General features: G+C 45.7%; 1 protein-coding gene across 1 annotated transcript in view; it reads left to right on the top strand.

The window, feature by feature from the left end:
* Nucleotides 1–22,202, top strand: part of PTK7 (protein tyrosine kinase 7 (inactive)) — a 373,613-nt gene that overhangs the window by 217,492 nt on the left and 133,919 nt on the right. The window contains 1 exon segment of the mRNA XM_033937683.1: nucleotides 8,169–8,296. Coding sequence (XP_033793574.1) covers nucleotides 8,169–8,296 — 128 coding nt within the window.

The following is a 22,202-nucleotide window of genomic DNA, read 5'->3' as shown; positions in this document are numbered from 1 at the left end:
TCCGTTTAACGATTTAAATAGCATGCAGTAGAATTTAAATAGTATTCTTTCTTGAATTGGTAGCCAGTGTGAGTCGATGTATGCTTCTGTAATATGGTCGTGTTTCTTCAGTGAGTAGATGAGTCTCAGCGCTGTATTTTGGATTGTTTGTAGATGTGTAATCATTGTTGCAGGGCAGGGGAGGTAGAGGATGTTGCAGTAGTCCAGTAGGCCTAGTATAAGAGATTGAACTATGAGCTGGAATTGTGGTCTTTCGAAGAATTTTTGTACTTGTCTTAAATTTCTCATAACTGCGAAGGATTTCTGTATTGTTTTGTTTATTTGAGTCTGCATGGTGCAGCATCTGTCTATAGTCATTCCTAATAGTTTTAGGGTGGTTTGGATGGGGTAGTTGGTTGAGTTGATTTCTATACTGGTTAAAGTTGGGGCTTTGTTATTTTCGAGGAGGATGAATTTTGTTTTGTCTGGGTTGAGTTTCAATTTCTGATCTTTCATCCAGGTCGCTACTGCTTCTAGTGTTCGATGTACTATGTCTGTCATGGCATTCTTTGGTTGATCGAACGGCATGAGGATGGTAATGTCATCTGCATAACTCTAGGAGGTAATATCTAGATTGTCCAGATATGTTCCGAGGGAGGCAGTATATAGGTTGAATAGAGTAGGGGATAATGTAATGTAATTTGTAATGTAATTTATTTCTTATATACCGCTACATCCGTTAGGTTCTAAGCGGTTTGAAGAAAATATACATTAAGATTATAAATGAGAAGTAAGAAGGTACTTAAAAAATTCCCTTACTGTCCCGAAGGCTCACAATCTAACTAAAGTACCTGGAAATTAATAAAGAAGAGAAAATAAAGATGGTTGAAAAAAGAAAAATTCTATGTGAACTTATAGGATGGAAATTAAACTGACAGTGAAGAACTGTATGAAAAATACATATGGAATGCAGTTAGAGAGGGTAGGTTACAATCTATTTATGGTATGTGTTTAATTGGAAGGTGTTAAGGTGGGTAATTTGGGGGAAGGTTATCTGAAGGTAGGCGTTGGACCAAGGTTCAGATGTTACTTTATCCGATTTTACTTGTTTTGGTCTGGGTTATTTTTTCTCCATTTTCTTTCAAGTTGTCTGCACTATCTTTTAAGTAGGAGTAGTTCGCTGTCAAACCATTGGTCAGATCTTCTGCTGGTTCTAGTTTTTGTTTGTAATGGGGCCAGTTCATCAAGGACTTTTTGTGCTCAAGTTGCTCCAGTGTGAGATAAAGTCCTTGGGGTCGCAGTCCTGGATGGTTTCATCTATTTTTGTCCAGAATTTAGTGGGTTCAATGTGTTGGCGTGAGGTGTAGGTTATTTTTTTGGAATTTGTTGTGGTTTTGGTTTTGGTCCAGTTGATGTTAAATGTGTATGTGTAGTGGTCTAACCAGAGTGAAGGGACCAGATTCCATTAGATGTTTGAATTTCTGGGGTGGAGAATTGGTGAGTCATGAAGGCTGCGATGTCCAGTTGGTGTCCTTTATCATGAGTGATTTGTGGGTTTAAAATTTGGAATGATAAGGCATTGAGGAATGATAGACAGTTTTCTACTGGTTTGGATGCTTGGTCTTCGAGATGTAGGTTTAGATCTCCAAGGATAAGGTTGTATTCTGCTGTTAATGAGTTTTGGTATATGAAGTTTTCGAATTCAGGTCTTGCTGTGGTCCAGTTTCCTGGTGTTATGTAACAGAGCATGCAGATTAGTGAGTTTTTTTAGTGTGGTGCAAGGAGGTCCATGTGTGGGGTGGAGGTTTTTTCAAGTATCTTTAGATTTAAGGAGTCTTTGATTAAGATTGCTAGTTCTCCTCCTCTTTTTTTCTCTCTGCAGGTCACAGTTATTTTGTATCCCTGAGGGCATACTTCTGTTATTCTGGGATCTGTGTCTGAGGTTAGCTAGGTTTCTGTGAGGAAGAGGCAGTCTAGATTTTCATTTTTTATCCAGTTTTTTATGTGTTCTGTTTTTGGTCCTATGGCTCTGATGTTTAAATAGGCACATGTTAGTGTGGTGGTTTCTGCATGATAATTTTGTGTTATTGCAGGGTAGATGAGTGATTTAGAGGGATGTGGATGCTTGGTCTTGGGGTGAGTTTATCTTCTTCTCCATGTTAGGGTGATTGGTTGTTGGATGTTGGTTTGGTGGTTTGGGTTTCTAACTGTTGGGGTGTTTCTGTTATGGTGGTGGATTTTGTTTGTGATTGAGCTGGTGGGTGTGATAAGTATGTTGTTTGCTACTGTCTTCCAGCTGGTTATGAGAAGGATTATCATTAGAATGACCTGGGTGTGTATATGTGGTATTAATTTCATTTTGGTGGCAGGGGGAGGATTTGGAGATGGAGAGGTTCGGTTGTTGGTTTTGAGTAGATTTTTGATAGGAGAGAGTATGAGTTTTCAAGAGGGTGTTGTAGAGAGACTTGATGAAGTGGTAGATTTTGAAGGGATTAAACACTGCTGTGGAGTTGGTTTGGAGGAGTTAGAATGTCAAAGGGAGGAAGAGTGGTAAAAGCTGTGGGGCAGATTCAAACTGCCGTTCCGTTCCCGCTGAGCCTTCCAACTGGCTCAGCAGTGCAAAGGCGAGGGGGAGGGGCGGAGTTTGCTCCCACGCCCTGGGGGTGCTTAGCTCTGCTCCCGCTCTGTTTTTGCTGCTCCCGGTTCAAGTTGGGAGGTGGAAAGGTCCAGGAAAGGCTGGTGGAGAGCTGAAAGGGCTGTGGAGCAGATTCAAACTGCTGGTCCGTTCCCGCTGAGCCTTCCAACTGGCTCAGCGGTGCAAAGGCGAGGGGGAGGGGCAGAGTTCACTCCCACGCCCTGGGGTGCTTAGCCCTGCTCCCGCTAAGAATGGCAAACAAAAATAGATAATCAGTTTTGTCCCATAGCAGCAAAAACCACAGCCACATAACAAAAGAGAAAAATAAAAGGTTCAAGTTTTTCCTTCTTTCCACCAGAGGAAAAAACAAGATTCTTGAGCTCTGGCTCTCCTTAAAGCATACGGCCAGATTGTGCTCTTCAACTGCTCCCAAACAGAGAATTACTAATGAAGTCCTTGCACTGCTCTGTGCACTGCTTGCAGATATCAATTAGAAGCCTCCAGCAGAATAATGAGCCCTGCTGGGTCAAACAAGAGTGTCCCAGGTTTGCCTTACAATTAGCTTTTCAAAACAGCTATTCCAAAATACCCGCCCAGGGTGTTAGCAAACCTCACCCAAATGAGCACTCTTAGCTTCAACAATTTAAACCCCAAAATGCTGAGTTCCCAAACCAGAAAGTCCCAGCAAAACTCCCAGTGCAGAAAAACAAGATCATTAGCACCTGGCAGTAAGTCCAACCTGCATAGGTTCAGGATCCTCAAAGAACTCCTCAGGCAAGCTCCCTTGAAAATCCATCGGAGTTTCTTCCTCAATGTCCTGCAGATCCAAAGTGTCTCCAGCCTCAACTACCTCCATAGGTATACTGGTATCACCTCTGCCTGAACCAGGGGGGTCATCCTGGGAGAGGAACCTGATCCTTCTCCCTTGCTTGCCTGTCTGCTTCTCCCAAGCTGCTGGCTTTTCTAGAGCAGGGCGACGCCCTGAGTCAGCAGGCCACAACACAGCTCTTGGGCTCCCCCGGTGGTGACCTGGATGTTGACTGCTTAGTGACTTTTCAGAGATTTCGGGTTCCCCCTGGGGGTCAATTGGGAAATTACCATGCTCAGGATCAGGAGGGACCCTGGAACTTCCCTTCCTGGATTTCTTCTTTACTTCCCCTCTGTCTTAACAGGGACCTTGGCAGGCATCGTGTCTGACTGGTCACAATATCCACATGCACCCATCTTCCTTTAGGATCTGAACCAACCAATTTGAAATTAGCTGAACATTTTTTATTAATAAGAATAGCTACACCTGCTTTTTTCCCAACTGCAGGAGCGAAAAAACATTGCTTCACCCAACCCCCTACCAATTTTTTAGATTCTATTATAGACAGATGCGTCTCTTGAATAAAGCAGATATCCGCATTCTGTTTTTTCAAAAGAGCTAATGTTTTTTTTTAAATCTGATGATTGAGGCCATTTACATTCAGAGAAAAAATTTTAATATCCATCCTTAATTTTAATCAAAAATAAACTTTCCAAAAAAGAAAAGTAATTTAAATTTTCCCAATATTCATAAATGAGCATCAATTTCCTTAATTTAAAAATGTGAACTTGAACCTTACCCCTTAATTTCCAACCCTCCCTATCCCCTCCCCATTAAATAGTGAAATCTTGGAAACGCACATTTGATATCAGATGAAGTAATACTCTACACAAGCATTGATTGAAACTGATTATAACATTATATTAAGCCAACTAGAATACAATTGAGTTAAAAACAAAATATTTTTCATTAACAACTAAACATTAATAGTTAATTCATTTGCAAATACTAGTATTAAGAATCAAATTATCCAATAATTAACATAGCTATACTTTACTAATTAATAAAAAATGGAATCCCACCAATTGAATTGTTTTGCAAGAGAATAATAAACTATCATAAGCTTTATATGAAAATGCAACAACTTCCTCCCAACTAATTCTCTCTTTATTCTAATACCATCCTTTAAAACTAATTATACCTAATCCCACATCAAAATCTTCTATATTTAGAATTCTTCACCCTAAATCCCAAGCTGCGCTAAGAATAACCTTTAAAATCCCATATCTGAATATCCATCCAACTCATTACATAAAAATCAATAAGCAAATGCTGCACACATTTTATGTATCACGGAATTGACCTACTGACAAAACTCAGCCAAAAGACAAAGGTAAATCTAAAAGCAGTCAATCGACTTATGAAAAACAATTTTGCAATAAATTAAGACGCCCATCAAAATCATATGAAGGCTTATGCAATACATATTTTAAAAAGGAATCATCAAAAAATAAAAGCAGCCTTATATATAATACAAAACTCGTAGCTTCAAAAACAAAATCATGTATTAAAAACACGATATACTACCAAAAACATCGCACAATCCTATAAACTTCAAACCCCCCCCCCCAAAAAAAAAAAAATCTCATGATAGATTAGTGTCTAACTTTTCCTGCAATGCTGCCAAAGATCAATCCCATTGGACTTATTTCAAATCTTGACGAATGCACTACTTCCGTGTTTCCTTTGACCCGGAAGTATAGTAGTGAGGCTGCGGAAGAAACCATTATCATAGGTAACCCTGTATGACTCTTTTTCAAAAACTTTGCAAAAGAAATCTGAGTAACAAATCCATAAAGTCAGGAATTTCAGTCTTCATGGCAGAGTAAATTTCACTGTATCTTTCCATCACGATGCCTAAAAGCTGATAAAATTCTTTAGTTAGTTAGTACAATATTTCTTAGGTACGTAACAGCACACAGATGAACTATGCCACTACTATTGAAGTACAACCATATGACAATGGATCACTGGAAACAAGGCACAAAGTAAGAGAAAAAATCTTCTGAATCTTCCATTTATAATTCCTAAGAAGCCCAATAGTATGTCCATAGCTAAATCAAAGATTCCTTGTTATTAATTGAACTTAGAATCCCGCTTCAATATTAATTGATATTATGACGTATCAATTTTTGAGCAAATGAAAAACCTTTTCTGATAGGCTTACAAAGCTTTCCAGTTTGCATTCAATAACTTATAAAGCAATTAATATAGAGCATGTTCATAACATCAAATCAAGTGTATAATATATTTGTAAAATAGAATTTAGAAGTCTTGGGAAAACATCTAATTTGCATAGCATCACGGAACTTCTTTCCAAGCATTCCAAAAAGAATGTTTACTAATATTGCTGCGCATCTAGGGCTGTTAATTCAGTTGAATTAAAAAAAAAAAAAATTCCACCTCACATTTCACATAAGTATTTATATATCATTCACAAATATGAAATAAAAATCAAATTGAACACAAATAAACAGTCACTTGCAATTCCTTTTATCCTTCCAACCTTATGTTCCAACCTCATCGGTTGCTCACATACATCCAAAAATTCCTTTAATTTGTCAGAATCCTCGAAATTCAAAGTTTTATTGGCATAAGTAACCCTCATTATAGCAGGGTATATCAAGCCGAATTTAGCCCCAAGCTGTCTCATTTGAGGTCGTAGATCAAGCAGTTTTTTCCTCTTATCAGCGGTAGACTTAGCAAAATCTGGCAGAATGCAAATTTTTGAGTCCTGACATTTTAAATTCCTATTTTCCTTTGCAAGCCTTATGATTTCCATGACTTGCTGATGTCTTAGAAGTTTGAAAATCAGGGGACGTGGCCTCATATCCTTGCCAGATCTTCTCATTGGGATCCTATGAGCCCTCTCAAATTCCAAAGGATATTTTGACTTAAGAGGCAGAATCTTAGGAAGAAAATGTTCAAGGAAAGAAATTGCTTCATTATTTTAAATTTCCTCAGGGAGCCCAATAATTCTTAAATTGTTCCTTTTTCCCCTATTAATGCAATCCTCCAGCTCTTTAGAAAGTACATCCACTTTTTCTCTGTATGATTTGCATTTCTTTAACTTCATTTCATTTGCTGTCATTCTTTTGTCCATTTGATCAACTTTTAATTCAAATTTTTCCATACGCGCTGTGAGAATTTTGACTTCATCCTTTACCTCCTTCAAATTTTGCGCGTTGTCCGAAACTATTTCTGTGATTAGTTTCAGCTGAGCAAAGATGTCACCATTATCATCTTTGGGCAACGGCACTTTAGCAGGATTCACAGGTTCCAGCTTTTACCTTTTAGCACCTCCCCCACTTGTGCCAGCCACTTCATTTTTTGTCAGCTTACTCAAAGCCATTCTTGGACTTAAATCTCCAAATATCGCTAAAAATGAAACTACTTTAGCGGCTTAAATTACTTTCATAAAGCTTATATATGCAGAGCTCGATCTTCACCCGACCATCCGGCTGCGCTTCCAAGCCATGCCCCCCTCAATCAAAAATTTCATATAAATATTATCAATTGATCAAACCTTAATATAACTTTATACCTTCTGACTAATCCATTTTTCAATTAGCTTTCAGAGGCCAAATCTTTCTTCAAGACAGTACAGTATATTGCTGTTATGGTATCCTGTCCTTCTCATTCCCCTCCCCCTCCCCAATTGGGTGCAGCAGCAGCACTTCTCTTCCCATCCCTTCCATCTTACACACCTGTCGGCAGAGTCGCTACAGACTATCTTCCATAGGTCAGCGACGGAGGGAAGCTTACAACTTGCTGCTCTTGCTTGCTTCAAGCCTTCCTTGTTGCCGGGTCCTGCCTTCGCGGAAACAGAAAGTAGGCAGGACCCGGCAGCAAGGATGGCCTGAAGCAAGCAAGAGCAGCAAGTTGTAAGCTTCCCTCCGTCGTTGACCTGTCTCCCGCCTTAGCCTGTAGCGAACTCATGCTCCGGGGCTCTAATGTATGCGTGCCGGCTTCCCTTCTCTTCTCTCCCCCCCCCCCCCCCTCCTGGGACGTAACTTCCGGTTTTGGAAGGAAGAGAAGGGAAACCAGCATGCACACGTTAGAGCCCCAGAGTATGGGTTCAAGTCACTTGCTGACATTAAAAAAAAAAAAAAAAAAAAGTCAGGCAGGAGTCAAACACTTTCTGCGGCGATTCAGGCTGTGCCGAGTCAGCCTGGGAAATCTCCAAGTCGTTGAGTGGTTTTGTTTTGTTTTTTTTAAAAGTGTTGAGCAGCCGGGGCAGCAGCAGGATTCACGATCGAGATGACAGCCGGGCGGTCATCTAAAGGCCCTAGGGAGAACACTGCTTGATCTAACTCAGCATGGCTTTTATTCTGAGCCAATTTGATTGCTGCACTTTCTAGGAAAACCTAAAGCACAAGCTGTAAAACTGTTTTCATATTATTTTTCAGATTTAATGCTAAATCAAATGTCTCTATTTACTAACTGTGATTTAGAGGACATTTGGAATAAAGGAATGGCATTTTGGCATGTTGAGATGGTTTTTATCGGACTCTTCTGAGATGGTTTTTATCGGACTCTTCTGAGATAAATGGGAAGATGTATTCAAACTTACTGAACTGCAGGCATTTTATTAGGTTGCTTTTTGTCAGATTAACGATTTCAAGAAGTGTTTTATGGATGTTTTATGGATTTTAGTTGTATTTATTTTGTGGGGCTTATTGACAGGATCCAGCTCATGTCTAACGGTTCATTAGTGATCTATGATGTCACCAGTGAGGATTCTGGAAAGTATACCTGCATTGCTGGAAACATCTGTAACATCAAGCATAAAGATGCATTCCTGTATGTTGTAGGTAAGTGAGAGCGGTCTTGGGAATATTGTGTTGATGGGGAGAGGGGTTGATTTCTCTAGGAGCTATTCAAGAGGTTCATGTAAATTCAAATGACTTGTCCATCTTATGTTCCCTGCTGGATCTCAGCAGATTGGTTGTTAACTCTCCCCATCATTGCATCAGTGACTGTATGATCAGGATAATAAAAGGAAATTCAGAAACCATGCAAGTAGATGCAAAACCGGCTGGTGTTTTTCCTTGCATGCACTTTACTGCAGTTGTCAAAAGGAAGGTAAGCACATACATTGAGTAAAAGACCAGCAGAAATTTGCACCTCTTTTCTCTACAGATAATTTGTGTGACAAAAGCAAGCTATATAGTTAAAAAAACTACAGAGCCTCAATTCATTATTATTCTACCATATGTTGTATATTCCTGTATTAACAAATGGAGGCAGAGAAGAATTTATGTTCCAAACTAAACATTTGGTATACCGTAATAGGTGTTACAATTGAGATAGATAGTCAATATTCTCTGCCTCCAGCAGATGGAGGATACTTCTGGATTGTACAGCAGGATCACAAAATATCAGCTGCTCAGAGGCTTCCTTGCTGAATCAAGGCAGAAGTTAAGGGGTTCAGGACTGGTTCCCTCTTCAAGGCCACCAGGTTGCCAGGTCTGAGTAAGCATGCTTCTGAGGGGAAGCATATTGTTAGTTCCCTCTTCCACTCTCCCCTCTTTTCTAGACAGAGAGATATCATCGGGGTACCCAGGCAAGCAAGTCTGTAAGTTTTTAAAAAACAAACAAACCCCCCCCATGGGACCCAATTATTCCTTGGGGGGGGTGGAGGCTGGCAGACTATGATCGCTGACTGCAGGCGGAGATGTGGGGGTAATGGGAGCCAGTACTTCAGCTGTGAGGTAGATAATAACTTCTCCATCTGTGATGGAGCATACAGTATGCTTTCCACCAAAGGGTTCCCTCAAGTGCCAGTATTGGGTTACCACTGACAGCATCAGTAAGGCAGCTGACTCTGTACTTTTGCTGGAATCTGTTGCTTGGTTTGCCACTTTATTGGACCCATGTTTTTCAGCAGGCATGTGACAGGGAGGTGTGGAGGAGCATTCAGACTCCTTGGTTCTCATAACAGAACAGAGAGCAAGCTAAAGTCTTAAGGGAACGTTTTCAGGGGTGGGAAGGGAGGAGAGGAGAGTGTTCAACTTTTTTTCCCCCCTGACTTTGTGGCCATTATACATCCTACAGAAGTGGGGGCAGGGTCAGAGGTCAAGGAGTTGTTTTACAGTCTAGTATCAGACCGAGACTGAAACCATTTAGACTGGTTGACAATTGAGTGTTCGAAGATCTGAAGCAAGTGTCTCTAGAAAAGGTAGAATTAACTCTTAAAGAGGAAGAAGATGCTTTAATAATTTGACTTTATTTATTTGTTTGTTAGTTATACCATTCTCCCAGGGGAGCTCAGAATGGTTTACGTGACTTTTTAGGAGCAGTAACTTCCTTTATTCATTGACTGGGTGTCTTCTACCCCAAAAACTTCTGAGGTTGCAGTGGAGACTTAAGCTGAAGGGGATTAGGAAGCCTTCCAGGGTCTTCTGAATATGAACATGGTTGAAAGGAAGGCTCCTGAGTTTTCTCTTTTCAAAATGTCCGGACATGGCAACCATTCTTACAAGTCCCGTTCGACTGCCCTGAAGCTTCTCCACTGACGCGAGCCACTCAGTTGGAAACAGGAAGGTGCATCAGAGGAGAAGTTTCGGGGTAGTTGCACGGACTTGTGAGAATGGTTGCTGCATCTGGACACCTCAGAAAGAGAAACTCTGAAAAGTGCCCGTGAAGATGAGGGGAAGAGAGGGTAATGGCCTGATGAGGGGAAGCTATGCCTGGACCGCGGGGCCCCCTGGAGCTGTGGGGCCCAGGGCAGCTGCCCTGTCTGCCCTCCCCAAATGCCAGCCCTGCCTGTGTTGGCCCCTTCACAGCTCCTGGCCAAAAGTTATATCAAAAGAAGAGACTTGGTGGCAAGAAGGTTCTGGTCAGAGCAGCCCTGCCTGCAGGAAGCTTTGAAGAGGCTTGTGAGCCCACCCTGGGAGCTGCGAAGGGGCTGACGCAGCCTAGGAGAGTCGCAGGTTTGTTGGGTTTTTTTCTGCCAGCGATCAGGAGGAAGTGAGTGTAGCGATCACAAGAGGGGGCTGCTGACTGGGAGGGGTAGAAAGGGAGACAACATGGCAGATACTTTACTACGGGGACAAGGCCTTTCACTGCTTCATGGGACAGTGAATGACCTTGTCCCCATACCCACGGCAACCAGTCTTTTTTTCCTCCCCGTTCCTGTGGGTTACTCATGGCTAGCCGTGGGTAATAGTCAACGTGTCATTCTCTAGCTATTACTTCTGCACAAGTACAGCTATCGCAGAGAGAGAGCCTTATGACTCATAAGACTTGAAAAAGGAAGCATCTGTTGGAACTACAGGTAGTAATCAATGGTAGATAAATAGCATGGGCTGAGAACTTTCTGGGATATCAGGGCTGATAGTTTTAACATAAAATGGAAGACAGTGTAAAACTTTTCTCTCCGAAAATAGATGACAGACTTAGAGACATTTAGTTAGTTTTATATCCCATCCTTCCAAAAAGCTCAGAACAGTTTACAAGGGGATGCGGTTACACACTGGGGAAGTAACAGAATGTATACTGGGGGAACAAGTCAGGGAATGTAGGGTTACAATTGAATATAGTTGAATATATCAGGTAGCTTAGTCCATAAGCTTGGCTGTATGCTATGCTTTATGGGCTGCAAGGTCATCCATGGGCTCATGTGGATGTGAGTGAGGTTATGTCCTTAGTCCACATGAGTGGGCCTGGAGATTACATAAGCCTAACTGGTTCTCTGCAATTCACCTTTGGTTGTTATTTTCAAGCTACAGTGTTTAAATTGGTCCTAAATAAGCATCCCATGTTCAAGAAGAACCAGGGTAAATTTATTTTACTCTGGGAGAAGCTGACATATCCTTGAGAGTGTGGGTACCTAACTAGATATATTCCTTGTATTGAAAAAGGAGGAAGGAAGACCAAATGGCAGCCAGCATGGTTGAAAAGTGAAGTGAAGGAAGCAATTAGAGCTAAAAAAGAATCCTTCAGAAAGTGGAAGAAGGATCCAACTAAAAATAAGAAAAACAGCACAAGGAATGGCAAATCAAGTATAAGGCACGGATAAGGAATGCAAAGAGAGACCTTGAAAAGGAGATTGTGCTGGAAGCAAAAACACATAGTAAAAACTTTAGGTATATTAAAAGCAAGAAGCCGGGAAAAGAATCAGTTGGACCGGTAGATGACCAAGCAATGAAAAGGAGGGAGGGGAGTTGGGGTGCTCGGAGAAGACAAGGCCATAGCAGAAAGATTAAATTAATTCTTTGCTTCGGTCTCCACCAAGAAAGATGAGATACTGGTGCCAGAAATGGTATTCAGTGCTGATGAGCAAGAGAAACTTAACACTAAAAGATGTAATAGGGCAATTTGACAATTAACTAGTAACAAATTGCCTGGATATGATGGTATACATCTCAGAGTACTGATAAAATTTAAAAAATGAACTTGCAGAGCTATTGTTAGTGATTTTGTAATTTATCTTTAAAATCCAGCATGGTACTGGAAGATTGGAAGGTAGCCAACTTAACACCAATTTTTAAAAAGGGTTCCCAAGGGAGCTTATTCAAGATGGCATCTCGCTAGCCTTAGCGCTGTGAAGGACTCTGTTTTGGAACTTTTCTTGAGCTAGAGTGCTCTAAAAACTTTGAATTCGATGGGTAAGAGAAAGGGAAAAGTTAGGGCTTAACCTTCTGAGTCCTCTCCACTTCCCCTTTCCACCATGAATAAGTTTGTTTCCACCATGAATAAGTTTGTTCCAGAGCAGGCGCAGACGGCCTTACTCAAACTCAACGCGACTATGAGCCCGGAAGAGAGACTTATGCCTTCTGACCCAGGCATGGGATCAAGCTCAGAGCAACTGATGAGCCCGTGGGGAGTGATTCACTCTGCGGTTTCTAGATAATGACACGGGGAAAAAAAATCTGTCCCTGTCCCCGGCCCACCATCCTCTGCACCGCTCCGTCACCGCCATTCCCTTCACCGCCCCATCACCGCCATCCCATTCACCGCCCCGTCACCGCCACTGCCATCCCATTCACCGCCCCGTCACCCTCCCCGCAGCATCCATATAAGCCTTAGTACTGTAATATTTAGCTTATTCCTTTCTTATAAATCAAAGTTCCTGCTGCTGAACTAGAGAAAGAGATGTTCAGCTGCAGGGCTTTGTTTATAAATTTTTATCAACACAACTAATATACTACTTTATCCTAAAATAAATAAATAAATAGAATTTTTTTTCTACCTTTGTTGTCTGGTTTCTGCTTTCCACATCTTCTCATTCAATTCCTTCCATCCACTGTGTGTCTTCTCTCTGCGTCTTCCATTTGCTGTTACTGTGCCTCTCCCTTTACCCTCCCCCAATTGGTCTAGCACCCATCTTCTTCCCTCCGCTCCCCCATAGTCTGGGGTCTGTCTTCTTCCCTTCCAGCATCTTCTCCCCACTCTGTCTTCCACATTTCCCTTCAGGGTCTGTTCCTCTCTACCCTCTTTCAATGTCTGTTCTATTCCTTTCCACCACCACCCTTCCCTCCCTCCTTTACAATCTGTTCCTTTCTACCACCCTTCAGCTCCTCTCGCGTGGCCTATCTATCTACCTCCCTCCCTCTTATTTTCGTGGCACGTTACAATGTAATTTGTGCAAGCCGCAGGAGCCTGCGAGCTCTGTCCCTGTCCCATTCCCACAAACTATCTCGCTTCTGTGTTCCTATTTTCCCCATTTCTAATACCTCTCCTATGTATCTGCCATTGCCCCCCCTCTGTGTCCATATACCATCCCCATGGCATGTCCCCTTTATGTCTCTATCCCTATGCCCCATGCACATAATTTCCCCTCTTTCTGTTACCTTCCTCTGTCCAGATTTCCCCTATCTTCCTCTTCCATACCAGCGTGTCTCTTCTTTTCAACCCCATCTAGTTCTTTCCCTCTTTCTCCCCCCCCTGCTTCCAGCATCTGGCTCACCTACCTGTCTTCCCCTTTCTTTCCTGCTGTGGGTTTCTTTCTTTCCCTCTTCATCCCCTTGGACCAGAATACTTTTTCCTTTCACTCCCTCCTTCCTAGTATGAGCCGGGAACAAATGCGATCTCACGGTCTAGCAGCCCCCACCTACCAATCGCAGCGTTTAGCCAGCTCCCTCCCCTCCACCTCACCTTACATTCTGAGTTTGCCGGCTTCCTTTTTCCCCAAGCCGCACGCGTTTAAAAAGATGCGCACGCGGGGCTGCGCGAGTCCATCAAGCTTCTCCTCTCCTGCAACTTCCTGTTTCCGGTTGCATCAGAGGAGAAGCTTGATGGACTCGCGCAGCCGCGCGTGCACGGCTTTTTGAACGCATGCGACTCAGGAAAATGGAAGCCGGCAAACTCAGAATTTAAGGTGAGGTAGAGGGAGGGAGCTGGCTAAACGCTACGGGAGGGCGGTGGCTGCGGGGACCGCGCAATCCTAAATGCCTCACTGCGGAGACAAGACCATTCACCGCTCCACGGGTGGTGAATGGCTTTGTCCCCGTCCCCGCAGCGACTGTTATTTTTCATTCCCTGTTCCGGCGGGTTACCCCGCGGCTAAACGCGGCTAGCCGCGGGTAACCGCCACCATGTCATTCTCTAGCGGTTTCCTCATCATCAGAAGGGAGTAATCTGACTGCGGAAGGAGTTGCCAGAGAGCTGGGAATCAGTATGGGAGCAGATTCTGTGCTTCCCTTGGAGCTCGAAGGTGCCTTGGGGGAGTAGAGGAGCAGCCCTGAGAGAGCTCCAGGACTGAGACTTGGTATCATCCCTGTCTTCATGTCAGTCCTTGGTACCCCTACCCGAGCCTCAAACTCCATCACCTACCGCAAAAAAATCACTAGTGAACTATTCTGGTCCCAGTTCCTCAACAAATTCCCTCCTCTTCCCACTCTCATGGACCCAGACGCATTCTGGCACAACTGGGTGACTCTTTCGGAAACCACGTACCGTGCTCTTGCCCCTCTAGCCACTAAATCCATCTCCTACTCTCACAAGGCCCCCTGGTATCTCCCATACCACAGGGAATTAAAACAGAAATGCCGAGCCCTAGAGCGAAGATGGAAAAAAATCGAAATCCCCTTCAGATAGGCAATCCTGGAGAGAAAACATCAAATCCTACAACTCCATACTAAAAAAAGCTAGGAAGATCTTCTATGGAGATAAAATCTCCAGATCAAAAAACCAAAACAGTACACTCTTCCACATCTGGTGAAACCTAACTTCTAAAAAACGACTCCTCCCCCTCCCCCTCCCCCACCCTCCCATCTCCAAATGACTTAGCCAATTTTTTTCAACGAGAAGATCACTGGGCCCACACTGTGCAAATGAAATTGAATTGAGTCCAAAACAAGACTTCTTTGGCTCGGTCCAAAACTAGATCACCTACCCACCTCCATCCCACTACCCTCTGGCTCCTCTCTGCAGCTTGAGTTCTCGAGGCAAGGTCCTTGGGCATCATCATTGATTCCACATTGTCCTTCAATGACCACCTCCAATCTTGCTAAAAAAAAATGCTTTTTCAGTCTTCACACGCTGAGGAAAGTTAGATCCTGTTTCCATCAAAAACATTTTACCCTCCTTGTCCAATCCATCATCCTCTCCAGATTGGACTATTGCAACTCTATCTACTTAAGCCTAACTAAGAAAAACCTCCACAGACTGCAACGGATTCAGAATGCCGCGGGCCAAGCTCATCTTCGCTAAAAGTAAATTTGACCATGTCTCCCTGCTCCTGGCCAAGCTCCACTGGCTTCCGATAATCGCCAGGGTCCACTATAAATGCGCCCTGTTTAACTTTCAAAAATCCTATATGGTATCCTCCCTCCCTTTATCCCTCTTTCTGGAATTCCTCAAACCCTAATACCACCAGATCCTCCCACAAATTAAAACTATCCTTCCCCTCGCTAAAAAGGCATTTTCCCCACACAGGAAAGCTAGGGACCTCCCTCCACTTCAAAATCACTGAGCTCTGGAACAACTTACCTCCCCTCTTTGGAACTTGTGCTCTCTCCAGGTTTTCCGCAAACATCTGAAAACCTGGCTTTTCTCAAAAAATGTAAGTCTCCCTCCAACTTAGGAATCAAGGAAACTCTTATATCTTGGCATCCCTAAGTCCTCTAAATTTTCTTCACACATTCTACCTCTAACCCTCTGTTGTAGTTCCTTCCTATTTCTCCCTACTGTAAACCGCAGTTGAGTTTTCTACGAATGTGGAGATGATGCGGTATACAAACCTAAGGATTAGATTAGATTAGACTGAGAGCACATAACTTGTATATTTAGGCTAGCTTCCCCCTAGCAAGACCCAGTCTGTCTCAGTCTCCATAGCAGGGTGGTAAGACTAGATCGGCTCTCTTAGTACTGTTGGAACTTTGTTTATCCAGACAAGCAGGCAGCATATTCTTTACGCATGGGTGACGTCACCGATTCGGAGCCCACGGTACGGACCTTTTTACTAGAAAGTTCTAGTTGGCCGCACCGCGCGTGCGCGAAGTGCCTCCCGCCCGACGAGGAGAGCGTGGTCCCCAGTTTTCTTCGTTTCCCGCGGAGCGAAGAAGGACGTGCGTATTTTCATACTCCGGATGTGAAATCCTCTTTTTGCCTTCCCGCTCGCGTTCATTATTTTCGTTTTATTTACCTTCGGGATCTTTTTTCTTTCATTTCCAAAAAAAAAAAAAATATTTTTCTTTTTGTTTCGTGTTTCTTTTTGTCCTTGCCCCGGCGGGGCCTGGTTGTCACGATCCAGGCCTCGGGGTTTTGATTTTGCGGACGGCCGTGTTTCCATTCCATGCCCCCGCAGCCCTGGTTTTAAGTAAGTGGCCAGACGGTGTGCACGCCCGATCTCCCTCACTGACCCACACCAATTGGTTGTTTTACAGTGTTTGGGACCGGAGCGTCGGGCGGACTCGTGCACCCGCTGTGCCAACTCTTAAAAAACGCACTTTTGAAGAATCGCCAAATTCAGCAAAGTCTGCTGTTCGGCACCGGCACCGACTATGGACTCGACTCCTTCAACTGCCGGCACCATCAGAAGTCGGCACCGACCACCTCGACACCGCCTGACATTACATCGGCGCCACCGGCGCCAGGTAAGCCGGCTAAGAAGCCTTTCCCTTGAGCGCCCCTCCCACCTCGGTGGCGACACCGGCTCCTTTTCGGCTCCACGCCGAAACTAAAAAGCGCTCCGCTCCGATATCGGTGAGTGCTCCGTCATCGGCCTCCTCATCGCCGGAGCGTATAGAGCGGCACCATGGAACCAAAGCAGAAAAAAGTGGTTCCGGTGCCACCCTGGATGACCGCATTGCGGCCATCCTCCAGGATAAGTTGCAGGAACAACTCCAACAGCAACTTAAACAGCTCTTGCCCTCTATCCTGGCACCGCTGCTTTCGGTACCAGACCGGCCCGAGCCCCCACACCGTCCAACCGGTATCCACGCCATCGGTACCTATGGACCCCTCCATGCCCATTCTCTCGGCACCGCATTATCCATGCCCATGCCGAGGCCGTCGCTCTGACGACATCCGATCCCTCCTCGGGACCGAGCGGAACACCGGTCTTCCCTCGAACCTGACCGGCCACCGTTCTTCCCGGGACCGAGACAGACACAGGTCTTCATCACCCCGGTACCGTCTCGGTACGCTCAGGCAAGTCTCGGTCTAAAGCTCATCATACCGAGCCTTCCACTCCAGTCTCTCGACACGCACACACCGATGTCAGAGACCCGGACCTCTGGGAAGAATCTCCCCTCGGTACCGAGGAGGATGCATCGTCGTCGGACGAAGAGCCCTCCGGCCCCCGATACCACATCTAAACCTGAGCAAACTTCTTTTTCAAATTCCTCAGGGAGTTATCGGGGGCCTTATCTTTGCCTCTGGAATCTGACTCCAAGAAATCACAAGCTTTCCTGGAGGCATTAGATTTCGATCAACCTCCTAAGGAGTTCCTGAAGTTACCCGTGCATGACATCCTACGGGAAACTTTTTATAAAAATTGGGGAAAACCCATTAACTGTCCCTGGGGCACCCCGTAAAACTGGATAGCCTTTACAGGGTTATTCCAATCCCGGGATTTGATAAACCCCAGCTGCCCCATGAATCTCTCCTGGTTGAGTCCACTTTAAAAAAGACTCAAGGCTCCAGTGTTTATGCCTCTACCCCTCCTGGCAGGGAGGGCAAAACTATGGACAAGTTTGGCAAGCGGCTCTACCATGAATGCCATGCTTGCCAACAGGGCAAACAATTACTCTTTCCACTTTTCATTCTACCTGAAACATCTGTATGGCAACTCCTCCGCCATGCAAAAGTACATGCCGGAGCACAAGGTTCCACTATTCCAGCAGCACATCTCCAGCCTGCTTCAACTTAGAAAATTTATGGTGCGCTCCATCTATGACTCCTTTGAGCTCACCTCTCGTGCATCTGCATCGCTGTGGCCATGCGCCGCCTGGCCTGGCTCAGGGTCTCTGATCTGGATGTCAACCATCAGGACCGACTAGCCAACGCCCCATGTATGGGAGACGAATTGTTCGGAGAGTCTCTGGATACCACCACACAAAAACTCATCACGCCCATGATGACCAGATGGATACTCTCATTAAACCAAAGAAGAAGGCCCCCTCCTGCTCGGCCTTACAAACCACAGTCTTCATACCAACGCAGGTTCTCCGCTAGGCGCTTAACCCACCTTCACAGCAATCCTAGGCGGGCTCGCCAACAACACAACCAGGCTCGTGCACATGTCTAATCAACCTGCCAAGCCTCTTCCTCCTGCCAAACCTTCTCAGGCCCTTTTGACTCCTCTCTCCAGGGCTTAGCCAGTCTTCCACCCTCATTGCCTCTCCCTCAACCAATCGGAGGCAGGCTCCGCATTTTTCTCAGCCGTTGGGAGGTCATTCACATCAGACCAGTGGGTCCTCAACATCATCCGCCACGGCTACTCTCTCAACTTCCAGGACTCTTCCACCAGACAATCCTCCCGTAGAGTCTGCTTCTCTTTCAACTCAAACCCCCCTCCTCCTGAGGGAGGTCCAATCCCTCCTTCTCCTCAATGCCATCGAAGAAGTACCTCTGGAACAAAGGGGCCGGGGATTCTACTCCCGTTACTTTCTGGTTCCAAAAAAGACAGGAGACCTACGTCCCATTCTCGATCTCAGGGACCTCAACAAATGTCTTGTCAAGGAGAAGTTCAGAATGCTCTCCCTTGCCACGCTTTACCCTCATCTCTCTCAGAACGACTGGCTATGTTCCCTGGACCTCAATGAGGCCTACACTCACATACCAATCAACCCAGCTTCACGTCGCCTACCTCAGATTCCAGGCTGCACACATCGCCATTATCAGTACAAAGTGCTACCTTTTGGCCTCGCTTCATCACCTCATGGGTGTTCACCAAATGGCCTCATTGTGGCGGCGGCCTTCCTCAGGTCTCACAACCTCCAGGTGTTTCCCCTACTTGGGACGATTGGTTGGTTGAAAGCACCCTACGTCTCCACTTGTGCTACAAGCCACTCATCATACCCATCTCTCTCCTCCACCTCCTGGGGTTCGAGATCAACTACCTCCAAGTCGCATCTGCTTCCCACGCAACGCCTTCAGTTCATTGGAGCAGTTCTCGACACCACACTAATGAGGGCGTTTCTCCCCTCCGACCGTCAGCGGAACCTGCTCCGCCTGTGTCGTCAGGTGCTCCTTCATCACTCCATCTCGGCCAGACAGATGATGGTCCTCCTGGGCCACATGGCCTCGACGGTGCATGTGCTTCCCCTGGCCTCGACTCCACCTCAGGACACCTCAATGGACTCTGGCCAACCAATGGTCGCAGACCTCGAATCTTCTTTCTCATCCCATCTCTGTGACATCGTCTCTTCAGCAATCTCTACAATGGTGGTTGAACTCCTCAAATCTTTCCAGGGGCCTTCTTTTTCATCTGCCCCCCGCATTCCATGACCATCACCAGGATGCCTCCCCTTATGCATGGGGAGCTCACCTGGGAGAACCTACGCACCCAGGGTCTTTGGACCCCGCAGGAGCGTCTTCATCACATCAATTTCCTGGAACTACGAGCCATATTCTATGCTCTCAAGGCCTTCCAGCACCTTCTTTGCCCTCAGGTTCTGCTCCTGTGTACGGACAACCAAGTTGCCATGTACTACATCAACAAACAGGGCGGTACCGGATCTCGCCTCCTTTGTCAGGAGGCTCTTCGCATTTGGACCTGGGCCACGGCCCGCAATCTCTTCCTCAAGGCTGTCTACATCCAGGGCGAACAGAACTCCCTGGCCGACAATCTCAGCCGCATCCTTCAACCTCACGAAGTGGACTTTGGATCCTCCACGCTCCACTCCATCTTTTGCTCGCTGGGCACTCCGCAGGTGGACCTATTCGCAGCTCCTCACAACCATCAGCTGCCCCAGTTCTGCTCCAGACTCTTCTTCTCCTCATCGTCTGGCCACGGATGCATTCCTACTCGACTGGACGGATCGGTTCCTCTATGCCTTTCCTCCTCTACCTCTGATTGTTACGGACTTTTATCCAAACTCCGCAGGGACGGAGCCACCATGATCCTCATAGCTTCCCGTTGGCCTCGTCAACACTGGTTCTCCCTCCTGCTTCAGCTCAGCTCCAGGGATCCCATTCCTCTACCTGTGTTTCCTACTCTTCTTACACAGCATCATCAGTCTCTACTACATCCCAATCTGTCTTCGCTCCACCTGACAGCTTGGTTTCTCTCGGGCTGACCTCTTCAGGAAATCTGTCTCAACCTGTCCGTCTCATTTTTTGGACGCCTCCAGGAAACCGGCCACCCCTCCAATAGTTACCATCAGAAGTGGACCAGGTTCTCCTCTTGGTGCCTCCGTCATCATCACAATCCCACCTCTTTAGCGGTGGAAACTGTTCTGGACTACTTGCTCTCCCTGTCCAACGCAGGCCTCAAGGTCTACCCTCTATCAGAGTCCATCTCAGTGCCATCACGGCATTTCATGAACCTGTCTTAGGAAACCTCTCACGGCTCACCCTCTGGTTTCCCGATTCATGAGGGGCCTCTTCAACATCAAACCACCTCTGAAGCCTCCTCCGGTCGTCTGGGACCTGAATGTGGTTTTATCTGCCCTCATGAAACCCCCTTTGAGCCGCTTGCCACAACTTCGCTCAAATTTCTGACATGGAAGGTTCTTTTCCTCATTGCCATCACCTCTGCAGGAGGGTTAGTGAGCTTCATGCACTGGTTGCCGATCCACCGTTCACTATTTTTCACCATGACAAGGTGGTTCTGCGCACCCATCCAAGTTCCTTCCAAAGGTGGTCTCAGCTTTTCACCTCAACCAGTCCATTGTGTTGCCTGTTTTCTTCCCGAAACCTCATTCACATCCCGGAGAACAGGCATTGCACCAGCCTTGACTGCAAGCGTGCCCTGGCTTACTATCTTGATCGTACAAGGGCTCACCGCTTGTCCCCTCAGCTCTTCCTGACCTTCGACCCAAATCATTTGGGTCGAGCCGGTCTCTAAACGGACCGCTATCCAACTGGCTTGCAGCTTGCATCGCGTTCTGTTACGCTCGGGCCGGTCTGTCACTAGACGGTGCTGTCACGGCCCACAGGGTAAGAGCTATGGCCGCTTCTGTTGCTTTCCTCCGTTCCACACCCATTGAGGAAATCTGCAAGGCGGCCACCTGGTCCTCAGTTCACACATTCACTACTCACTACTGTCTGGATGCTTTCTCCAGACGGGATGGGCACTTCGGCCAATCTGTACTTCAGAATTTGTTTTTCCTAATGGCCAACCATTCCCTCCTCCCTCTTTGTTAGCTTGGAGGTCACCCATGCGTAAAGAATATGCATGCCTGCTTGTCCTGGGATAAAGCACAGTTACTTACCGTAACAGGTGTTATCCAGGGACAGCAGGCAGATATTCTTACGACCCACCCACCTCCCCGGGTTGGCTTCTTAGCTGGCTTATACTAAACTGGGGACCACGCTCTCCTCCGTCGGGCGGGAAGGCACTCGCGCACGCGCGGTGCGGCCAACTAGAACTTTCTAGTAAAAAGGTCCGTACCGTGGGCTCCGTCGGTGACGTCACCCATGCGTAAAGAATATCTGCCTGCTGTCCCTGGATAACACCTGTTACGGTAAGTAACTGTGCTTTTTGGACTCCTGGGTTCCCCTTATATGCCGGATAGAGCTTGGACGGGTCCTGTTTGGGTATCTGTCCGACCTCGGGGGTGTTAAACCGGAGGGTCCCTGTGCTGGGTCACTTCCCCCACCTTCCCATATTTTTTGTAGAGGTGCCTCAGCTGGTAGCCCGGCCCCCTGGTTGGTCAGCCCTCCAGCTTTGAGAGCCATGGAGTCTGCTCTGTAAAAAAAACAAAACTCCCCCCCAAAATCCTGAGGTGTGCTGGTCTAAAGGGCTCATTTCCCTCCAATATTATTTAACATTTTTCTTGCTCCTCTTTTGACCTTATGTCAATCTATCGGATTTTCTGTTTACGCCTACGCTGACGATATTCAGTTATTACACCCAATTGACCCTGACAGCTTACAAGATATAACAATAATAAATGAGAAATTGGATCAAATTCACCATTGGTTAGATGTCAATAAGCTATCTTTAAATATTCTTAAAACCAAGGTTATGCTTTTTCCTTGGAAAGACTGTAGTAAACCAATTATCCCGATTTCTATTAATCATACCCCTCTGCTGATTCACCAAAATATTAAGATCCTAGGTATAACATTCGACACGAAATTATCATACCACGATCATATAAG

Source organism: Geotrypetes seraphini, chromosome 3 (assembly GCF_902459505.1).
Source record: "Geotrypetes seraphini chromosome 3, aGeoSer1.1, whole genome shotgun sequence".
NCBI lineage: Eukaryota > Metazoa > Chordata > Amphibia > Gymnophiona > Dermophiidae > Geotrypetes > Geotrypetes seraphini.
The sequence above is the reverse complement of the archived record's forward strand: the minus strand, read 5'-3'. Positions and strand labels throughout refer to the sequence as shown.